This window comes from Accipiter gentilis, chromosome 2, assembly GCF_929443795.1.
Source record: "Accipiter gentilis chromosome 2, bAccGen1.1, whole genome shotgun sequence".
Taxonomy (NCBI): Eukaryota; Metazoa; Chordata; class Aves; order Accipitriformes; family Accipitridae; genus Astur; species Astur gentilis.
This window is the reverse complement of record NC_064881.1, coordinates 37,421,733-37,446,076: the sequence shown is the minus strand read 5'-3', so window position 1 is coordinate 37,446,076 and position 24,344 is coordinate 37,421,733. Positions and strand designations below refer to the sequence as shown.

General features: G+C 37.8%; 1 protein-coding gene across 3 annotated transcripts in view; it reads left to right on the top strand.

Annotated features, from left to right (window-relative positions):
* Nucleotides 1-24,344, top strand: part of CSMD3 (CUB and Sushi multiple domains 3) — a 767,893-nt gene that overhangs the window by 417,039 nt on the left and 326,510 nt on the right. For all 3 annotated transcript variants that reach the window (XM_049824473.1, XM_049824463.1, XM_049824457.1), the window contains 2 exons: nt 21,462-21,644; nt 22,784-23,110. In XM_049824473.1, coding sequence (XP_049680430.1) covers nt 21,462-21,644; nt 22,784-23,110 — 510 coding nt within the window. The remainder of the gene's footprint in view (nt 1-21,461; nt 21,645-22,783; nt 23,111-24,344) is intronic.

The following is a 24,344-nucleotide window of genomic DNA, read 5'->3' as shown; positions in this document are numbered from 1 at the left end:
CAGCACTGCTCAGCAGTAGCCAAAGCACTGGCGTGTTATCAACACGTTCTAGCTACCAATACAAAGCACAGCACTATGAGGACTGCTGTGGGGAAAGTTGACTCCATCCCAGCCAGAACCAATACACTTGACTACATCACTTACTGTTTGTGTAGAGTGTCTGTCTTGCACTGTTTTCTCCTGAGATTTTTCCATGTCAAAACTGGGAGTAGTTTATTCTGCTGCACTAGAAAAGAGCAGTTGTCCCCAAGTTACATTCTTAAACAATTCTCTTTGGAGTATGAGCATCAAAGTGATAGCTAAGAGAGGACTTAATTTCTTCATAGAAGAGAGATGTACAGCCAAATTTTCATCGCTCTGAAAAGTGCAAACTCATGGGGGAAGCAAATTATTTTCTGATGCGTGTCTTACAGAAGAGAAAAATGAAGCATACTGCTGCTGGTTATTAATCACTTCACATGAAATCAAGGAACTTTTTTTTTTTTTTTTTTTCCTTAAAGTAAGAAATTTTAAAATATCCTTTACAGCCTTGTAGCACTTAGTGAACATCACAGAAGCCCATCCTAAAACTTGCTTGACAGCCTCTGTATTACTTAAGGATAACATTTGACTATTTTTATTTTACATTGTGCTCCAGGTAACTGCATAAAAATTTTATCCTGACATGCATACCCTTAATTTTAGCTTAGTGTTAGCATTTTTCTACTGCTTTACCTAAGATAGATATGCTGGCCTTCAGCAGCCTAACTCCATTGTAACTAAATTTTAAGGTTGGAAAGAAATATTCTTCACCTTTATTAATGATTTAGTACATTTTAAAAATAATCTCTGCTAACTTAGAAATATTACTTGACTTACCAATTTTTCCTAGTGGTAGAAGAAGCGCCTAGGTGTACTTTAAGAAGAAGCCTCTGAAAATGTAGAACACCAAAGAAAATTTGTAGTGAATGTCTTTCAAGCTCTTCCCTCTTGAGTTTTGTTTTGTAAGCTTTCTTTCAAATTTCTTGTAAGGTTTTCAGTTTCTGCATTAGCTTGAGAGTAGCATAGTGACATTCTGCTGGAGTAACTCTCTTTTTCAGAAAACTTTCCAGTTCTGAGGAGGTGACCTTTGAATCATTGTTAGCTATCTAACAATGGGGTCTTTTGAAAACAATCCTTGGAAGAGTGGAACTATACAGTAGCAGATGAGGTAGTGATAGAAATACTACTTCTGACCATTTATGGCAAGGCAATAATCAAGTGTTGCATAATCAAATTGTCCTACGATGCCAGTTAAAAGCTTTCCCTAAATACAGGTAGGGTAAAGGAGCAGACTGTAAAGGCAGTGCAGTCACTAGGTCTTGCATGAGACTGGAAAGTAAACAGCAATTTTTATCAGCTTCAGGTTGAACATCCAGCTCTGACAGTGAAGGTAATTGCTGCATAATTGCTGTTTTGTTCTAAGAGTTTGTTGATTTGTCGTGGCCCAGGTGTATTATATTTGCTGGCATATCACTTGGAATAATAAATCTGTAATTATCTCCAGCTACTTTGTTGGGAAAACTCATGCTGTACTCTCAGTATTCTAGCAGAAGTGGCGTAAGGTGTTTGAGATTGTTAGGCCATCTTGTCAGGAAGTCATGCTATTTATCTTGAATCAGAAACAGTAAGTAGGCAGCTATAGTTGCTCTTCTGAACCTACTTGTGATCTTTATCACTACTTCTAGACCATCTGAGCTTCTGAGAAAGATAACAGATTTCCAAATAGTATTCAGCTTCACTTTTTCACTTCATCATCTGTATTTCATGTAATAGGTAAATGAAAATGGTAATAGGCAGATTAAAGTAATTTTTCTGGCTACCAGGCTATTCACACTGTCATTTGCTTTAATCCTTTTAACTGGGCTATCATGTGATGTATGCACAATTTGAATAAAAGTTATTGCATCTTCAAGTGCTTTGACGTAATTCCTCTAGAAGCAAGGTTTTCTCAGTATTGGTCCTGTGGATTCATGAACGAATTGGCCCAGGCACATAATCAGAGCTACCAGCATTAACATTGTAGTAATACAGGACCTGGCAATGTAAACGTTTGACTGTTCACGATCAGCTCTTTACACTGGTTCAAAAATAACACGACCCATGTGATCAGGAGAGGTTTGTGGTTCCATGATACAGGGCTTCTGCATGGTTAAACAATGATTCTACAGCTAGAACACATCTGTGAATAACATTTGCAGTCTCTTTATTTACGGAATAATCTTATACAGAGTCAGTGATTTACCTGATTCCACACAAAGGTGAATATTCCTGTTCTTCAGCTTTGTCTGTAATATTCATGAGATCAACTCTAAGAAGATTCAGGGGGTTTAATAATGAATTCTCTAATGCTTTTTAAATGTACATGACAGCTGTAAAGTCAAATGGTGTAGCAACAGTGTAAAAAGTATCCCAGTAGGTCACATGTTGATTTTTGTGAACGTGTTTTTTGTTAGTGAATTTTATAAGAAAACTGAAGTCTCTTGTAAAACTTTTTAGTAATTTTGGAATGATAGTCTTATTATCCATTTGCATGCTTGAAGGAAAAACACTTCTGCTTTAATATAAAGGTATCCAATATATGTAGCACAGAACTCATGAGGTATGGAATTACTGTCCCTGCATTGTTATTTTAATGTACCTTCTGATTCAGAATACAATATATTCAGGTACTCTGAGCTGTCTTTCTGATATAGCAGAACCATTAACAGGATGTATGCAGCTGTGGTTTTTGAGACTCATTCTGTCTATATACAAGCAATAAAAGCTAGCCATACTTATTTCGTAGATGGTAAGTTTTGTCATACTTTATCAAACTACATCTGCTTTTCTTCAGTACTTATACTGAACTTTTTTTATAAGAAATTTTAGTAATTTATAGTGCATTGAGTAGATTGCAATGGCAGCACAATTTTCCCTTTTTACACAGTTATGTCTATGCTTCTCTAACATTGTAGTTTTGTGTTTTTCTTGCTGTAGCTTTTGAAACCCTATTTATAATGGTTTCCTGAGTTGAATCCAGTTCATTTTTTGTTGTAAAACAGGATTATAAATTTTGCTTCTATTATCAGTTTATCCTTACCAGCAGTGCTTATAGTCCTTCATAAAATGATGTCTGTAGTGAACACTCTACAGAATAGAACAGACCAACACATTTGAAAGGGACCTACAATCATCTAGTCCAACTGCCTGACCAATTCAGGGCTGACCAAGTTAAAAAATGTTATTAAGGGCATTATCCAAATGCCTCTTAAACATTGACAGGCTTGGGGAACAGCACCTTTAGTTCAAGACGTAACTGTGTGGGTGTTCAGCTTAATTATTCCGTGAGTTGACTCCTTGTCATTGTCGTGGTTTAACCCCAGCCAGCAACTAAGCACGACGCAGCTGCTCACTCACTACCCCTCCACCTAGTGGGATGGGGGAGAAAATCAGGAAAAGAAGTGAAACTCGTGGGTTGAGATAAGAATGGTTTAATAGAACAGAAAAGAAGAAACTAATAATGATAATGATAACACTAACAAAATGACAACAGTAATAATAAAAGGATTGGAATGTACAAATGATGCGTAGTGCAATTGCTCACCACTGGCCAGTCGACGCCCAGTTAGTCCCCAAGTGGCGATTCCCCCCGCCCCCACTCCCCCCAGTTTATGTACTAGATGTGATGTCCCATGGTATGGAACACCCTGTTGGCCAGTGTGGGTCAGCTGCCCTGGCTCTGTCCTGTGCCAACTTCTTGTGCCCCTCCAGCTTTCTTGCTGGCTGGTCTTGAGAAGTGGAAAAATCCTTGACTTTAGACTAAACATTACTTAGCAACAATTGAAAATATCAGTGTGTTATCAACATTCTTCACATACTGAACTCAAAACACAGCACTGTACCAGCTACTAGGAGGACAATTAACTCTATCCCAGCTGAAACCAGGACAATCTTAATATAGAGTGATTAAATGAGAACCATCTTTAATATCAATTCAGTAACAGTTGCAAGTTATTCCGTCAGTAAACTTCTTCAGACTTGGGGGGTCTGCAGGGTTGTTTCTCTTACATGTTCTCACTTCTCTCTCCAGCTGCAGTTTCTGTGCCTGCTGCAACCTTTTTTTCCCTTAAATCTGTTATCCCAGAGGCGCTACTACCGTTGCTGATGGGATCAGCCTTGGCCAGCAGTGGGTCCGTCTTGGAGCCGGCTGGCATTGCCTCTGTTGGACATAGGGGAAGCTTCTCGCAACTTCTGACAGAAGCCACCCCTGTAGTCTCCCCTCTGCCAAAATCTTGCCACACAAACACAACACACATTTATAACTTGTACATTAAGTGTGCAGTAGTTCTCTAATGCCAGGAGTGTAGTCTCATATTTATCAGCAGCAAGTGTAATAATATACAGAATAGTCATTTGTTCAAAGGCAGTGTATTACAGAAAGTGTCATCTTCTCTTGAGCAGCTCTTGGATACTAATTTCAAATCTGTTGTTTCCACTCTGTTTTTTTTCTCTATTATACAAGTTATAAAAGTATAAAGTTATACAAGTATAAGAATAAATTACTGGCTTAACTGGTCTTTGCAAGAACTGTAATGCTGGATTCAGCTTTAGCAAGATACCTGCATGGCATATTTAGAATACAATGAGTGTAGAAAATACACTGTTTCTCTAGATTTTATTTTGCATCCAGAAAAAAAGCAGTAGGTAAAATCTGGCCAAAACAATAGCTCAGGATCAGCATGCAAATTTCTGGTGAACTATCAAAAAGAAAAAGTTTGAGTATCACTTGATAATAAGCACTGCTGTGCATCACTAAGGCAGCTGAAAAGCTGTATCTGGTAAGCAAAATAAAGTAACATCAGCAGGGATTTTGACCAAAGGACAGTCCTTTCTAACGTATTCTTTGAGTCTGTGTTGTAACTTATACATCATGTTGTACTATAATAAGCATTATATGTCTGAACAGTATTTCCTGAATTATATGGACTTTATTTTCTCTTTTCTTCTCATATTTAATGAAAATGACATTAATACAGACTATAAAAAATGAGGTCTATGTATTAAACCTCAGACAAAGGCATGCTATCGTGTATCAACGCAAATTGATAATCCTTGGGTACTGCGTTCAGTTTTGGGCTCCTCACTGCAGGGGAGACATTGAGTTGCTGGAGCATGTCCAGAGAAGGGCAACAAAGCTGGTGAAGGGCCTGGAGCACTGAGGGAACTGGAGTTGTTTAGCCTGGAGGAATGGAAGCTGAGGGGAGACTGCATCGCTCTCTACAACTACCAGAAAGGAGGTTGTAGTGAGGTGGGTGTTGGTCTCCTCTGTCAGGTGACTGGTGATAGGACAAGAGGAAATGGCCTCATGTTACAGCAGGGGAGGTTTGGATTGGATATTAGGAAAAAATTCTTTACTGAAAGGGTCGTTAGGCATTGGAACAGGCTGCCCAGGGAGGTGGTGAAGTCACCATCCCTGGAGGTATTCAAAAAACACGTAGATGTGGCACTTCAGGATATGGCTTAGTGGTCATGGTGGTGTTGGGTTGACGGTTGGACTCGATGGTCTTAAAGTTGTTTTCCAACTTAAATGATTCTATGATTTTATGAAAGTAAAAGGCTAATGAATGGTTATAAACAGCTCTTGAATATGTTTTGAACCAGACTGAAATAGTGTTCTTGTTTTCTGTGATCTTAATTTCTCTTACATTTCTATTTTAATAAATAATTATTTATATTAAAAATTGCATAAGCTGTCAGTAAGGTTCCATAGAGGGAGGGGGTGAAGCAGAACATGAGAGAGGGAAAACAACACGAAGAATAGCTGGTGTACTTCTATACTTTGTTAGATGGTTATGTTATGTTCAGCAGTCTGCATTTAATCTAGAACATACAGTTTAAAAAGGCATTCAATCATTGGTTAAATATCTTTATAATTTAGAAGCCACACTTTTTGCTCCAGTCAATTATTTATTTTAATCTTTAAAACACTTTGCATTACATTAAATGTGCATACAGTTTGGAATTTTATACTTTTGTTTCATGCTCTTTAGGTATTTCTAAGTCTTTCTCATGTTCAACTATGCATTAAAAGCAGATCACTTAGGCTTTTATAGACTGGGATTTACTTCAATACATGGATTGGAAAATTTACTCTCAGCATCACACTGACATCTCTCCAATATTTAAATACTCTTTCAAACAACTTGGACACACGATCATGGTAGTGATCTTGCCGGTGTTTTACATAGTGGGGAAGTATCTTCCTTAATTTTACTTAATCTTCTCCCACCGATATGCAAATAATCTTTTCTCTCTAATTTGTATATTTTAACCATAATGGAGAGTGACACAATAAAAACATATTATTGTGAAGCTGATGCATTACTTTGGAGTTGAATCATCGTCTCCTAAGTAAGATAAGACCTAGTTTAATTATTCTTTATTTTACCATTTGGAAACTGAGCTTTAGCTGTTTCGGCTGAAGTTGTCTGTACTCAATGGCTGTCTCACTTAAACTGCTTATGGGCAAATTCAAGCAAAACACTTCAGCAGCATTGAAGAACCTGGCTTCAGGAAAATACATTCTTTTATAGCCATTAAAAATGATCTGGCAGCCTTTTCGATAAGTTCTAGCATTCTTGCACATTGGATTAGTGACCTGAAATTTGGCAAGGGGATGAATATCTAACTGGATTCAGTTTCTAAAATTCCAATTTACATAGGCTTACTCGCTTGTTTAAGAGGATTTAGGTTATCAAAACTAAAATCCCCTAGAGCTTAGTCCAAGCTGTAGTGTAAACAGACCTTCTAGCAATACTTCTCTCTATTCTTCTTTTCTTTTTGGGGAGTGGGGTGGGGGGGGTGAGAGGACTCCATTTCTAAAAATATCTATATTCAACAACCACCTTTAGATGAAATTTAGATGCAGCTTTGTGGTGGATTACCTTGGCTGGCTGCCACATGTCCACCAAGCTGCTCTCACTCCCCCTCCTCAGCAGGACGGGGGAAGAAAATAAGATGAAAAAACTCGTGGGTTGAGATAAGGAGAGGGAGATCACTCACTAGTTACCATCACAGGCAAAATAGACTCAACTAGGGAAAGATTAATTCGATTTATTGACAATTTAAAAAAAAGTAGGATGGTGAGAAACAAAAACAAAACTGAAACCACTTCTCCAGCCCCTCTTTTTTCCCAGGCTCAACTTCACCCCTCCATTCCCAACTCTTCCCCAAGAGTGGGGAATGAGGCACAGGTGGATGGGGACAGTTGGGTGGGGAATGGGGACTGTGGTCAGTTCATAACACTTTGTCTCTGCTGCTCTTTCCTCCTCATGCTCTTCCCTTGCTGCAGTGTGGGGTCCTTCCCATGGTCTACAGTTCAAGAACTGCTCCAGCATGGGTCCTTTCCATGGGGTGCAGTCCTTCGGGAATGGACTGCTTCAGGGTGGGTCCCCCACGAGCCCCAGGTCCTGTCAGAAAACCTGCTCCAAGCAAGCCACATAAGACAGTCTAAAGCCATCTGAAGCCAAAGCTCTGTGTAGAAATACAGAGGAGGCCTCTCTGAAACAGCAGCAGAATGGAAGAGTTTTACCACTTAGAGAAGTGAGATATGTGAGTTAAACCCTGTATAAAGAGCATGTGATTAATAAAGAATTTTGACATGGGTAAGAATAGTAATACACCATATTTATAATATCATTTGTCATAACCTAGTGTTATAGCGGCTAGAGTCAGTAACGTAAGTCACAGTCAGGAGGATTTTGCTGGTATAGACCTCCCAATAGACAGATACTTTGCAGTAGTGTGCTTATGCTCTGCGAAAATGTCAACAGACAATAGACAGATGCATCTAAAATGAAAGTTGATATTGAGGAACAAATATCACTGTAAAAGATAATTGTCAGTCTCTTGCTGTGTAATTCAGGTTGTCTGATTCTGGTTGAGAAGTTCAGGGTGTTCCATTGTTTCCCGTAACTGCTGGGTTTTTTTACTGCTGTGTAGGTATTTATTTTTACCATGCATGTTATTACTCCTGTGCGAGTGGATCAGCACACAAGTCCAGCATGTTTTGTTTGGGTTTTTGGTTTTTGGTTTTGAGTTTTTTTTAATAGGAACTGGTAACTGTTTCTCTACAGACTCTTTTTTGCTCTGTTTTGTGACCTTCAGCAAAGGCAAAAGTAAGCTGGAACTAATAGTCCTTCCTCCTGACTAGATGTTTAGCTCAGCAGAATCGGAAAGTTTTAATGACAACAGTTAGCACCAACTTAAAACTTGGTGGTGGTGTATAGTCACATGTATATTCTGAATATGATACGTATAACCATCATGGAATCATTCAAGGCATTGGAGGACAAGATTTATTGATTGCCATTGAAGAAGAGTTGCAGAGCTGGTGCAGGTTGAAAACATTATCACCCTAGATATTGTCACTAAGAGCAACATCAACAGACTTGAAAGGTTCCACAGATGATATACTAGCTGCAAATAAATTCACAGTTTTCAGCAGGTAAACTTTGGATGTGTCAAGGATGCATTCTCGATGATAGCTCAAATAGTCTTGGGTTTGGACTTCTATCTGCACACATTTACCATATAAGAAGGATAGCACTATTCAGAACAGAAGGGTCAACAGTGTATGTACAAGTCTGCTTGACTCCCATAGTGGCAGAAAAAATCCCCTGTAATACTTAATTTTCAGTTATATGATCTTCAAAAGCATAGTGACAGATGGAGATGAAGCTATTAAATCTATTAAAACATTCTATTTTCCTGAGGATTTTCTAAAGATAAGAGTGAAATGCATTAGTCAAATCAGCAATGGAATAAATGAGTTTCCTGCTGCTGCTGCTCATATTAGTAAAATAGTATATTGCCTGTTTTTATCATAACTTAGAATATTTTGTAAACACTAAAGGACCACATTCTCTACAGCTTCAGTCTCTTCATGGTGATTAACAACATGCTTATATTTTTCTCACTGAAATCAAATGATTTAGTCTGTGGAAGAAAACCATTCTTATTATAAAATGAGAAAACCCCCATCCACTTAAATAAAGAGGATTCAGACACAGAAATTACAGAATTTATCTAGCTTCTAATAAATGGATTTTAGGCTTCATGCTACCTTAAAAACTATTTCAGATGTTTCTTCACACGGTGACTACCCATTAACATTGTTATTTTGTTTTGACAGTCCAAGCAGTAACTGGTGGTCTAAGGGATATTCTGTGTATTCTCATTGGAACTGTTGGTGTAAAGGATCGCATACTTAGAAAAGTTTCCTTGGTATTATTTTTCCATTTATCCTTTCTTGCTAGTGCCTAGTTTCTGTAGTTCTATAAAGAAAGCTAATAGTGTAGTTGTCTGCCATTAGAAGTTATATTAAGGGAAAGCTGCTGAAATTGATAGATGTTTTCTCTCTTTAACAAAACTACTTTCTTTTTTGAGGTGTAACTATGTGATACAGCACTCCAGAATGTGGAATTCTATTTCAACCTTTAAAATAAAAATGTTGAGAGTTGCATGAATCTTTCGTCAAGTTATGCAGTGAGCCCTCTTCAGTCCAGCTAAAGTCAAGTACATTCAGGAAAAGCTGCCAGGAATTGGTTAACTATGCCCAAATGCAGTTCATCCAGGCTGAAGTAGCTGTGTTAATGAGAGCAAATGTAACATACCTCCTTTCTGCCTATTCTCTAGATTCTTGATAGAGGGAAATTAGCTGAAGAGGAAAGGTGTGGATGATTCAAAGCTGTAGTGGCTGGGGAGCAAAGAGGATTCAACAGGCAAACAGGAATATAAAGATGTATATACACACTGTAGCTTCAGAAGAACATAGCAGGAGGATAAAACATGCCTCCCCTGACATGCATCTACTCTTCACATCAAAATTATACTGAAACAAAACAAGTATTACTGTGATAAGGCTGAAGGAGGAAGACCATATTGATAGGGTCTTGGGGAATAAAGTTGTGTAGGAAGCAGAAATCTCTTGAGCGCAACATAGATGGAAGACAAACATTGCTGCTGATTCTCACAACTTTAAGTGAAATTTTATCAAATGATAAAATGCCAGCTGTTTTTTGCAAGCAAATCTGGAATTAAGAAGATACTAGTATTTAGGAGTATTTCCACAGACATCTACAAAATGCTAGAAGCAGGAGTTTGGAGGAAGAAAAATGGGACTACCCATTTCTCTAATATCTTTGCTATGCACCAATACTCTAGTATTGGTACATGGTTACTGGCTTCTAGCTACTTTTGCTCTCCTTCAGTCACTGTAATGCTCCCAGAGCAGAAAAAATACGTATTTATATTTAGATTTTTGATATGTTTATTTAAGTTTTTAGGGAAAAAAAACCCAAAAGCTAAAATGTTGGTGACTGAACACATACCAATAAAGGAGTGGTTAATGTCTTATTTATTCAATGCTATTGCCTGAAATGAATCAAAATACTACCAGCATCAAACCCAGAACCCAGAAAATTCAGATTTAATGTTAAATTAATCTGAACTCAAAGTGAAGAATAAATATGTGGTTAAGTTTGACAGAAATTAAAGTACTGAAATACTAAAGAATATAGTACTGAAGACTCGTGTCTGTAAATTTTAATATGTGTTTTAAAGGGTTATGGAAAAAATATCATCCTGAATTAAATTCTAAAGACAATTCCGTAAAGAGAAGAAAGATACAACTTATAGTTGAGGGTATTAGAGCATTTTCATTTATTTTTTGAACCAGTGCTATGTTATATCAGTTCGTATGTATAACTATCTTCCTTTTTTTCCAAATATATGTAGTTTAACCCCAGCTTTTGTGAATGTTCATATGAATGAGAAGTCCCATGGTGCTATTAAACTGTTTGTGTGGATGGAGTTCTATAGAACAGTTCATTTTCTAAACCTAAATTAAGAAAGTAACTTATTTTATTGGAGGTGCAGTTATTATTTAAAGCCCCACAGGGCTCATTCATTAGGTGGGTCACTTTATTGCTGGCTGACTAGTAAATAACTCAACTCTAAAAGACAGAACATGGCACTGAATAGGAAAAGAAGAAAGTATGTATATCCATAAAGTCTGTAAGTACATACAATATATAATAGAACATAATTATGAAATATTTTATGCTTATAGTAAAAGATATTAGATAAATTTTACAATAAAAATCATGCAGATATAACTGCTGTCTCTCTGGAAATTCTGTTGTCATGGAGAATGGCTGTAGCTAGTTTTTCCATATACTAGAAATGTTGAACACTTGTGATACATATAGAATAACTACTTTCAGTGATGGTGGCTGCCATTGTTTTCCCACTGCATTCTCAGAGGAACCTCATCTGATTTTCCCATAAGTCACCTTAGCCCCATTATCCTCCCTCAATTAATTATGCTTTTTTTCTTTGTGAAATGCTCACATTCTGGCTTGTCACTTTGTGCGATCAGGAATTGAGAAGTACCCTGACAATTGGCACAGTTCACCAAGGATGTGGAAATTATCAATGCCTACATAGCAGGAAAAGAACAGCTGCTTCTTTTATATGCCACCCCCCCTCCAAATTTCACTGACTGACTCTATACCCTTGGACAGGTGTCCTGTGTAACACATTATACACTAAATATTTTGTGAATTCATACAAGGACAAGAGCTGATTGTATTCATAAATCCTCCTCCTCCTCCTCTCCTTTCCTGCTTTTGCATACCTGTTTCTTCTGTAAGACAACTGAGGAGCATGAAGAAGGTGCTGCAACACACTCTGATGACTCTGAAGGGTCTCACCTGGGTCAGTCATGCACAGCTGCAGGTCCTATGGAGTGTACCTTCTCATGGTTTTGATACAAACATCGTTCCAGCATGTTTGTATTTGAATTCAATGCAGTTCATTCCCTATTCTCACACTTGCTATTTGCTAGAAAAATAGCCACACCACACATAAGGGCAGGTCTATCTTTCCTATCTTATAGGAAGACAAGCAAACAAACAAAATAATACCAAAAAAACCATAAAACCTATTATAGTCAGAATTGAGGTTAAATAAATCAATCAGTTGTTCTGAGTGAGCCTAGTGATTAAGGTGCAAATTCTTTTATATATCGGGAAATCCCAAGACACAGAATCTGTAATTAAAATCTGATAGAATGAAGCAAGGGTATTGATAACCTTTAAAATATAACTGAAAATCACATGACACTGGGCTTTTTGTTCTTTTGGAAATGAACGTCCATCCTTTGTTTATAAAAATACTCATGCTTAATAGTAACAGTTAATAGATAATATTATTTCCTTTATTTGAAGATATATACAAAGTAATATTTAGGAGAAGGTATCATCTGTTGGGTCATTCAGATTGCTTTCTGTTCTGTTTCCTGATCATAGCAATACCTAAACCCTATTACATAGAAATGTGACCAAACCTCCAATCTCTTCCCATGTAAGCTGGTAAGCATAGTCTAAGATCTTGCTGAAATTGGTCCATAACTGTTTGTCTGCTATGTATCTTTAAGATTCTTTTTCTTGAACATACATACTGTGAAGACATATGGCATAGTTTACCAATTGCTTGTATTATGTATCATCCTAATTGACACTAAGAAATATATGTTCTTGATTCATAAGTGTTGTGGCTTAACCCCAGCCAGCAACTAAGCACCATGAAGCTGCTTGCTTACTCCCCTTGGTGGGATGGGGGAGAGAATTGGAAGAGTAAAAGAGAAAAATTGTGGATTGAGATAAAGACAGTTTATTAATAGGTAAAGCAAAAGCCACACACGCAAACAAAGCAAGGAATTCGTTCACCACTTCCCATCGGCCGGCAGGTGTTCAGCCATCTCCAGGAAAGCAGGGCTCCGTTACGCGTAACGGTTACTTGGGAAGACAAACGCCGTCGCTGTGAACATCCCCCCCCCCCCCCCCCCCCCCCCCTTCCTTCTTCTTCCCCCAGCTTTATATGCTGAGCATGACGTCCTATGGTCTGGAATACCCCTTTGGTCAGTTGGGGTCAGCTGTCCCAGCTGTGTCCCCTCCCAACTCCTTGTGCCCCCCCGGCCTCCTCGCTGGTGGGGTGGGGCAAGAAGCAGAAAAGGCCTTGGCTCTGTGTAAGCACTGCTCAGCAGAAACTAAAACATCCCTGTATTATCAATGTTATTTCCAGCACAAATCAAAAACATAGCCTCATAGTAGCTACTATGAAGAAAATTAACTCTATCCCAGCCAAAACCAGAACAATAAGTTATTTTTTTGTTCCTGCTTGTTGCTTTTTGAGTGATTTTTCTCCTCATGATTTAAGTTCTAATGTTCAAGATAAATGTTTATACTATCAATGGTTCCTTGTGCTTTGTGAGTAGAAGTTGTACAAATACATAATGCTGTCTTTTCCTAGCTCTTTGAACAAGCAAGTCCTGCAGTGGGAACACTAGCATGGTAATTTCACAACCAAATTAGATATGTAATATGTATTCAGTAATCTATATATAAATTGTACATACCCTTGTGTTTTGAAGTGGGATTATATAGATTTTTTCCCCATTATCTTGTAAAATGTCAGTTTGTCAATATATGCTGGTGAATGTTTGTAGCTTTTTTACATAGCAAATTCATATATCAAACAGCCAGCTTCATTTTTTTTTTTAATTACATACTGAAACTCTGTTTCTTTTCACATACTAGTATTTAGTCAATCCAGTATGCTTTGTTGCAACAAATAGCATGTAATGAATTCAAATGCAATTCTACTAACGACAAAACAGATGTACTTGTCTGTCGTATTTATATATTGATGTGGTCAGTGAAACAAAAAATGGGCATTATTCTAAAATGCTGTTAAAGAGTGATTGGTCTTTGCCTGGCATTTCCCTGAAGTAGTATAGATTTTGAATCTCTGCTGAAATGATGGCAAGTCTTCAGTATTGTACTTTTCCACTGTGCACCAGTGATCTCTTTTCTTTCAGAATTGTTTTCCCTTATAAGAATCACATGCTTATCTTTTATTTTCCCTTGAGTTACAGGAGAGAAGAGATAGACAAATTACCTCTTCAAGCCCTAACTCCAGTGCCACTCTGTCAAAATGAATTTGTGTAGTAAGTGACCATTTCTTTTCCCCAAGGCCCATTTAGTCACCTCCAGAATGTGCCTGTCCTTCACAAAGACAGAGGATAAGAGAAAAAGAACATTCCGATCTTGGTATCCCTATAATGTAGTTTTGGGCTCTCCCTTCAGTGCATCACTGATTGGAAATCTACATAACCCTTCAGTGAGATACACAAAAATAAAAAAAAGGATAATTTAAAACAAAATTAGAGGCTTACCTTAATTTTCTTTCTATTTTTCTTTTATTTTTCGCTTAATTTGATGTGTTCTAGATATTGCTTGTGAGAAAATATATAGGCAATTATAAGCTCCGTTCAGTGCACTGTGACCACAGACATCAATTTTGTATGACCAAGTTTCCAAAATAATGAATATCCTAAACAGTCTCAAAAGGAGTTAGTCTTTAAAAAAAGTTTTATCTCTAACATCACTAGAAATCATGCCTCCTTATACTGTTAATGTTCTTCTATGTGAAGTAATTTCTGAAAACAAAAATGGATATTTTCTTTCCTCTCTAAAGCCTTAAACCTCAAAAGATCATGCCTGAGCCATTATTAACACATTTAACAAACTGTATTTATGCTTAGAGGTGCTTCTGGTTTTTTATAAGACTACAAAGAAAAAAAAGGACTATCTAACAGAAATAATTTTAGAATAAGTGCTTCTTTTTCTTAGGCACAAATAGCAATACTCATCTTTTGGATCACAGATTTGTATGTCAGTGGTAGTAACCACAGGAAAAGAAAAATCCATCCTAGCCATCTCTTATTGTAGCCAATATGAACTGCAAATCTCAAAAAGCAGAATAAATTATAAAAGAGAGCATAAATCAAAATGTAAAAATACAAAGTAACCAAAATGTAAAACAAAATACAAAAATGTACTTAAGAAATAAGACTACTTTTGACTTTTCAAAGGTAGTCATTATATATAATAAACTTCTTCCAAATGCTTATACTATGCAATAATCTGTAAAAATAGTGTTTCCACTAAAGTTCACGCTATAACAACTTCTGCTGTGCATTGCAACTTTGTTATACATGTGCATTATGTGAAGGAATGTGTTATAGTTAAGGGATATTTTTAGTCAAACTAAAACAAAGCAATGGATTCTTACATGCAGCTTTGTTGGTAGGAATTCAAACTATGTTCCAGGAGGGTAGCCCATAATACCTTTTATTTCTCTTCACTATTTGGTGACTCATACTAAAGTTTCCAATTTTATCTATTTTTTTTAAAGTTTTAATTACGGCATTACTAATTGAGCTGTTTGAAAACTTACTGTTTCTTCTGCTAATCTTAAACAACCATAAAATAATTTCTATTTATCATAAATGCATTATTTACAATGGGGGACTAGTGCAAGATTATCAAGAAATGAGACTTTGTCAGGCCTGGAACCCAAGTTCTAAGGTGCTGTTAAAACAAATATGTAGTGCAGGGAAACTGAAACAAGGGTTATAGAGCTAGCACTAAAAAAATGTGAATATGAATATCATTTGCCCCCTTAGTGATTTCAAACAAAGATGAAATACCGATCATTCCTAAAACTGTGTTATTTAAAATGTGATTATCTGACAAAAGCCTGGTAAGCAGTATTTTTTGTATTGTCTGTTTCAAAGGAAGTTTATTGACATTCTCTGAACAAATCTAAAAGCTATTTGCACTTCAATCCAAATAAAATAAAATTCTTCTCCTAAGGAGAACTAAGTAACAACAAAAATATTCTGTTTCAAATTCAGAAATTAACTGATGCTAATTTACAGAGAGTATAAAAGTGGTATAAACAAGGCTTGCAGGAAAAATTAAAGTAATAAAGGAAAGATTTGCTATAAATGTAAATGCTTATGAATGGGGTTTAGGGATGGTTTATTTAATTTAAAACTGTCATTCAGATAACATCTTGTTCAACTTAATTCTGTCTATGAAAGCAAACGAAGTATAAGACTATGGATGTAATATCCCAAATACAGTAATCACATAGCATAAAGGAGAATAGTAATTTTTTTTTTTTTTTCCAACTAACTCCTGTAAATAATTATACTCTGCCTAAGAACTTTTTGAATGCAGAATTAGTTTCTTTAAATCTTCCTCACAGGGATGTCTGATAAAAGACAAGATGAGCAAGCTCACTGTATCAAGCTTTGTTCAGGTATATATCTTTTTAAATTTGACAAAAAACATGGAAACTCTTGCTATTTAGGGTAAAATAATAATTAGAGAAAGCCATTGGCCCAACAGCTACATCAGAATAGTAGCCTCAAAAGAGAATAAGGAAGTAAGAATATATTTACTGCCTAGCATGTATTCTATGAGAAGACTACATTAAGTTACTTGATGTAATCACTTGCTGGAGAACTGGCTTATAGAATATGTTTGTTTCCCCAAAGGAAATGTGAAGTGACTTAGGCATTTAGAATATTATTAGTTTACCAGGACAGCCTAGGAAAACTTTGTATTTCTTCAGCAGTTAAAAACTTGAGTAGTTCTATAGGTTTGACATTAATAGTCTCATCAACACTGAAGATAGGAGGAGTGAGTTTGTGTCTTTGGGACATCTTTGTTTCTTCAGAACAGCTTTAACTTTCATTGAAGGTCTGTGTTCTGGGGAGAGTTTTAACATGGTTTTTATCTTTCTTTAAATTATGAATTATATTCTTATTTTCCTAGAACCATTTGAACAAATACAAATAAAACAATAAGAAATGTTGATGTTTGTTATGATTTTTTGTTAGATGGTTTTGTTTTCTTGGTTTTGTGTTTTTCTTTAATCAAACAGAATAATAAAGCCTTTCAGATCTCTGCAAAGTCTTTTTTTTTTTTAAATAATCCTCAACTCTTTTTCATTTCCTTGTTGAAATTGAATGTTTTTTATTTGCTTTTTGTCACATTTCAATTTTTTTCAGAGCATTAATAGCTGAAAGCTTTGAGAAATGAGTTGTATGCTGCTGACAATATGACCCTACAAAAATTCTTTGACTTAAAATCAAAACACTTGCTTTTTTTCTCATAGTCAAACTACCAAATGTGGAAACATTAAAAAGTGGCAGCAAGACCTTTAAAGAGAAATTTTCAAACTATGGTTCAATGATATTTTTTGCTATTATTATTACATGTGATGATTTTATTTTAAGATTTCTGTCCCTTTTTATAGTTGGGACCTCTCATGAAAGAATTTTGTGATAATTGGGATAGAGAAGGAAAAAAATCTTTTGTACAGAATTCCCATAACCTATATACCATATTTCCTGCATTTGTAGATGATGAATGCATTCCTAAGTTTTGTATCTTGAGCAAAACATTTTTACAAGTTTCTAAGACATAGCAGACTTCCAAGGGTACTGAGAGAGCTGGTGAATCTCCTTTCAAGGCCACTTTCTATCATCTTTGACAGTTTGTCGAGCTTAGGAGGGATCCCCAAAGACTGGAAAAAAGTTGCATGATCTTCAACAAAAGCTAAAAGCTTGACCTGTGCAACTTCAGGCTGGCCTTTATTTCAGTTCCTGGGGAAATCACGGATGACTTCCTCTTGAAAGCCATTTCCTGGCACATGAAGAAAGTGACTGGGAACAGCTAGCATGAATTTATCAAGGATAAATCACACGTGACCAAGCTGATTGCTCTTTTATAATGAATCACTAGTTCGCTGGACAAGGGGAAAGCAGTGGGTGTTGCCTACTTGAAACTTGTCAAGGATTTTCACTCTGTCCACTTATCCAGGGTTGGATACGTGAATATAATGTCCTCACTTGGATGCAAGAATACTGTAGGAGGTAACTGAATGGGTGAAAAAAAGAAAAAAAAAACCCACAAAACTACCAAAAACCCAAACCAGCCAAGTGAAAAAAGCACCCCTATAGGGGTGGATAGAATAGAGGGTAGTGGTTAATGGATCATACTGCACTGGAGGCCAGGAGCAAGAAGAGTACAGTGGGAGTCTGCTCTGGGATATTCCATTTTGTCATTGACTGTGAAGAGGATATGAAGTGTACTCTCATCAGGTTTGCAGATGACATCAAATTGGGAGAAACAGTAGAATATGCTCAAGAACAGTGCTGCTATACAGAAGGACCTATACAGGCCAGACAAATGGGCCTATAGGAGCTATATGAAATTCAACAAGGGCAATTTCTAAGTCCTGCACCTGGAAATTAATAACTCCCACACACAATAAAGGCTGGGGAGTAAGTCTCCAGAAAAGGCCATAGTGCCCTGGCAGACAGCAAGCTGAGTGTAAACCAGCAGCATGTCTTGGCAGCAGAGAACATCAAAAGCATTCTGGGCTGGATTAACAGGAGCACATATTGATGGAAGTGATTATTCTCCTTCACTTGGCCCTTCTTAGACTCCATCTAGAATAGTCTATCCAGTTATGAGAGTCTGATTACCTCTAGTGAGTTCAGTGGAGGGCTGCCAAGGCTATCAGGGGCTGGAGCACTTGCCCTGTGAGGAGAGCCTGAGGGAGCTGGGTTTGTTCAGCCTGTAGAAGTAGGGTCTAATATCAGCCTGCCAGTAGCTATGATGAGAATCTTGAGAAGACAGAGGCAGGCTCTTTACACTGGTACATGATGGGACGATGGGGAAACAATGGGCATAAGTTAGAACAAGAGATGTTCAGACTGGATATAAGGAAAAACTTTGTCCTATGCAGATAGTCAAGTGGTGGAACAGGTTGCCCAGAACAGTCTCCATCCTGGTAGGTTTTCAGCAGGCAGCTGGATAAAGTCCTGAGCAACCTGGTCTGACCTCAGAGCTCAGCCTGCTTTGAGCGGGAGCCTGTCCTACAGACGTCCTGAGGGGGACCTCAGGGAAGGGATCAGGAAAGCCTGCACAGCTAGAGCTGTTCTTGACTAGGAATGTGAAAAATAACAAGAAGCGTTTTTTCAGCTACGTAAGACAACAAAAGAAGATGAAAGAAATTGTATCCACCGTGATGAGCAAAATGGGAGATCTGGCTGCAACCAACATGGAGAAGGCTGAGGTATTCAACAGTGTTTTTGCCTCGGTCCTCACCAGCCAGTGCTCTAGCCACACTGCCCAACTCACAGAATCCAAAGGCAAGTACTGGGAGAATAAAGTACTGCTCACTGTACAAGATCAGGCAGGTTCAAGACTCTCTAAGGAACCTGAATGTGCACAAGTCCGTGGGACCTTATGAGATGCATCCAAGGGTCCTGAGGGAACTGGCAGATGAAGTTGCTAAGCCACCATCCATCATATTTGAAAACTTGTGGCAGACTGGTGAAGCTCCCGCTGACTGGAAGAGGGGAAACATAACCCCCATTTTTAAAAAAGGAAAAAAGGAAGACATAGGGAAGTACAGGCCAGTCTCACCTCTGAAACCAACAAGATGATGGAGTGGATCGTCCTAGAAACTATGCTAAGGCACACGGAAAATAAGGAGGTGATTGGTGATGCCCAACATGGCTTCACTAAGGGCAAATCGTGCCCGAAGAATTTGGTGGCCTTCTACAACAGGGTTACAGCGTTGGTGGGTAAGGCAAGACCGACAGATGTCGTCTACCTGGACTTGTGCAAAGCATTTGACACTGTCCCACATGACATCCTTGATGGAGAGACATGGATTTGACAGGTGGACCACTTGGTGGATAAGGAATTGGCTGGATGGTTGCACTCAAAAGAGTTGTCATCAGCAGCTCAGTGACCGAGTGGAGACCTGTGATGAGTGGTGTCCCTCAGAGGTCTGTATTGGGACCAGTGTCATCTTTGTCAGGGATGTGGACAGTGGGATTGAGTGCACCCTCAGCAACGTTGTGGATGACGCCAAGCTGTGTGGTGTGGTCGACACGCTGAAGGGAAGGCATGCCGCCCAGAGGGACCTTGACAAGCTAGAGAAGTGTACCCTTGTGAACCTCGTAAGGTTCAACAAGGCCAAGTGCATGGTCCTGCAACTGAGTTGGGGCAATCCCAAGCACAAATACAGGCTGGGTGATGAGTGGATTGAGAGCAGCCCTGTGGAGAAGGACTTGGGGGTATTGGTGGATGAAAAACTGAGTATGAGCTGGCAATGTGCTCTCACAGCCCAGAAAGCATCCTGGGCTGCATCAAATGAAGCATGGCCAGCAGGTCGAGGGAGGTAATTCTCCCCCTCTATTTGGCTTCTGTGAGACCCCAAATGGAGTACTGTGTTTGGCTCTGGGACACCCAGCATAAGAATGACATAGACCTGCTTGAGTGCGTCCAGAGGAGGGCCGTGAAGATGATCAGGGGGCTAGAACACCTCTCCTATGAGGATAGGCTGAGACAGTTGGGGTTGTTTAGCCTCAAGAAGAGAAGGCTCCAGGGAAACCTTATAGCAGCCTTCCAGTACCTAAAGGGGGCCTAGAGGAACGGTGAGGAGGAACTCTTTAACATGGATTATAGTGATAGGATGAGGGGTAATGGGTTTGAACTGACAGAGGGTAGATTGAGATTAGATGTAAGGAAGAAGTTTTTCACTGTGAGGGTGGTGAGGTGCTGGAACAGGTTGCCCATAGAGGTTGTGGCTGCCCCATCCCTGGAAGTGTTCAAGGCCAGGTTGGATGGGGCTTTGAGCAACCTGGTCTACTGGAAAGTGTCCCTGCCCTTGGCAGGGGAGTTGGAACTAGATGATCTTTAAGGTCCCCTCCAACCCAAACCATTCTATGATTCCAGCTTGAATTGCCGAATGAGCTTGTGAAATGCATATGGGTGAGAAATGCTTTTTAGATGATCCCTCCATGCTTGTAACTGCCAGTTCAGGACAGTATGTAATTTGAAAGAATATCATAGCTGTAACAATTATAGAAATGAGAGAATCATTCAGATGCCTTGCAGTTAAGTCTACTGAGCTAAAATGTTATTTGAGTATACAAAAGTTTTTTTTGCATGTGTGTACATAATGTGGGTGTATATGAACATGTATATGTATAGTCTCCTGTTGACTTCGGGCAATTCTTTTTGTGTCACTACTACCTTTTTTTGCCATGTCATTAGTTCATCAATTAAAGCTGTATTGGAAAATGGACAGTGTTCACACAGTGGGATGCTGGACTCTGTTGCTAGTTTTAAGCGCTCATGTACTAAAAGTGATATTTTACTTACTACTATTATTGTCTAAAATTTTACAAAATAAAATGAAGTAGGAAAAATTTTCCTCATATACTTTCAATGTCAAGTTTCTATTAAAACAAGAAGATCTGATTTTTCTAAGATTTTTACATAGAATTTCCTCCTTAAGCTGGAGTGTAGAACCAGACTCAGTGGTGTGTTTCAGCAAATGTTATGCAGATTATTTTCATTTGCTTATAATAATGTACAGTTATTTTCTAGACGTGAGCATATACCCACGGGGAGTTTGTTTTATTCTTCTAGAAATAAATTCCTTATTTATTTCAACAGAAATTGAAAAGGAAAGCTGTGGGGATCCTGGAACACCATTGTATGGTATCAGAGAAGGAGATGGATTTTCTAACCGTGATGTTTTAAGGTTTGAGTGTCAATTTGGATTTGAATTAATTGGAGAGAAATCTATCATTTGCCAAGAAAACAACCAGTGGTCTGCAAACATACCTATCTGTATTTGTATGTACCAAATCTTTTATTATTATTAATTTTCATATATAACATTATGATACGTTTTTCCTTATATGTAATAATTTGTGTGATTGATAGCAGAGTTAGCACAATGCAATTAATTCTGCTGATAGGATGAATTTACCTTTGTTCAGTGGTGTCTTTGCCTAATGATTATGCTCAAGACAGGTTCTAGAATGGCTAAAATATTTTTTTCTTTTACTAGCAACTATTAAAGCAGTTGTCTTTATGTGATTTGACATAATGGTTTTTACTGGCTTTTTTTGTAGGATTCTGTAGATTTTTTATGTGTGATACACTTTTTATAGCTACTCTTATAAGTTAATATATTTCCTTAGATGAGAAATTGTTGAATTGTAATCAAGGGTTTAAATTATTTACATTTTTCCCCATGTATTATATATGAATATCTTTTAGCACTTAAATGATCATAGACATTTATAGCTCTCTTGCAGTTACGTTATACAGTGTAAGTGAAAACCATGTTGTGATAAGTACTTGTGGCAACACCTTTTGTAGCATTTCCACTAAAATAGCACAGATCAAATCTATTCAGAGTGCAATCAGTTGCTTTCATCCCTGCAACTCAATTTAATATGGCTTAACTGAAATGGTTGAATATAAAATATTATCCTGATAACAACAAAACAACTCTGTTGTCTCTTTGAGGCTAGTTAATTTCTTGTGCTTCTGTGTGAACAACAAATGATAAGCGTGCTATTGACTTTCTGCCTCTTTAATGGGCTCAGTGAGAGGTCTGCTCATCTAAACAGTTCCCTAAAGGAGAAAATAAGTGGTGCCAAGTGATTAAGGATTGTTGAACATGGGTAAATTGTAAGGACTGCTGTGGGCTTCCAGTGCAACAGGATGTTCTTTGTTACCTGGGGTCTCTGCTTGGAAGGTAGTTTTATTGAGGGGAAGGGAATAAGAACATAAAAAAAAAAAAAAAAAAAAAAAAAAAAAAAAAGAACTTTCTTTCTGCCTTCACAGATCATAACAAATACTGAATTATTCAGTTGAGGTAATCAACAAGTTTAAGGACCCCTTACAAAAAAATAGTAATAAAATAAATCCTTATTGAAACATTTTATTCTATTATCTAATTTCTTTCTCTCTTTCTTTGGCAGTTCCTTGCCTTTCCAATTTCACTGCACCAATGGGTACAGTTCTTTCACCTGATTATCCAGAGGGATATGGGAATAATTTAAACTGTATCTGGACAATAATTTCAGACCCTGGGAGCCGAATCCATCTCTCTTTTAATGACTTTGATTTGGAATCTCAGTTTGACTTCCTTGCAGTTAAAGATGGTGACTCTCCAGATTCCCCCATAATAGGAACATTTACAGGTGCTGAAGTTCCTTCCCATCTTACCAGTAATGGTCATATTTTACGTCTGGAATTTCAAGCTGACCATTCAATGTCAGGACGTGGATTTAACATCACTTACAACAGTAAGTAATATTACTTTTTCATGTATGTGTGTGTTTTGTTTTCAACATACAGTGTAGGAGATATGTATAAGTATGTAAAAATGACATGGTAATACACCTTCAAACATATCCTATATACCTACAGATACCTAATCTAGGTGTTTAGATTGTCTTTCAAATACAGTGTTAGGGCTAAAAATATGTGTATATTTATCATTTACAGCATTAGAAATCGTTGTGATGGGAGTGTTTAGAAGACTGACAAATCAGGCCAGTTTCAAACTGTAAAACGGAACTTTACTAAATTTGTTAACAGCACACTTTGTGCTGCTGGTTAAATCCTACATAATGTTAATCACCAGCATTACATATACAAAACTGTTGCTCTTGTACACTCATATGCTGGTTTAGCTGTGAATGTATATAATATCCTGGAGCTGCAGTCCATGCTAGCTCCTAGTCACCACAGTTAACGTGGGAAGTGGTAGGATCTCTTTGAAAAGAGAAGTCAAACTGCATGTTGTTTAACCCCAGCCAGCAACTAAGCACCACACAGCCACTCACTCCCCCTCCACGCAGTGGGATGGGGGAGAAAATCACGAAAAGAAGTAAAACTCATGGGTTGAGATAAGAACGGTTTAATAGAACAGAAAAGAAGAAACTAATAATGATAATGATAACACTAATAAAATGACAGCAGTAATAATAAAAAGATTGGAATATACAAATGATGCACAATGCAATTGCTCACCACCCACCGATCGACGCCCAGTTAGTCCCCAAGCGGTGATTCCCCCCGCCCCCACTCCCCCCAGTTTATATACTAGGTGTGATGTCACATGGTATGGAATACCCTGTTGGCCAGTTTGGGTCACCTGCCCTGGCTCTGTCCTGTGCCAACTTGTGCCCCTCCAGTTTTCTCACTGGCTGGTCTTGAGAAGCTAAAAAGTCCTTGACTTAATCTAAACACTATTTAGCAACAACTGAAAACGTCAGTGTGTTATCAACATTCTTCACATACTGAACTCAAAACATAGCACTGTACCAGCTACTAGGAAGACAGTTAACTCTATCCCAGCTGAAACCAAGACACTGCAATAGGCTTGTCTTCTTTTTCTCTGTTTTGCCTTCTTTGTGACTGATGATTCTAAGCTATTTTTCCCACTCCCAGAAAAGGAGGACTCCTGTTCTCTTGGTGCTACTTACCTTGTTCTTTTTTGTCTTGCCAGTCATCCTTGTGTATTCAGGAGGATGT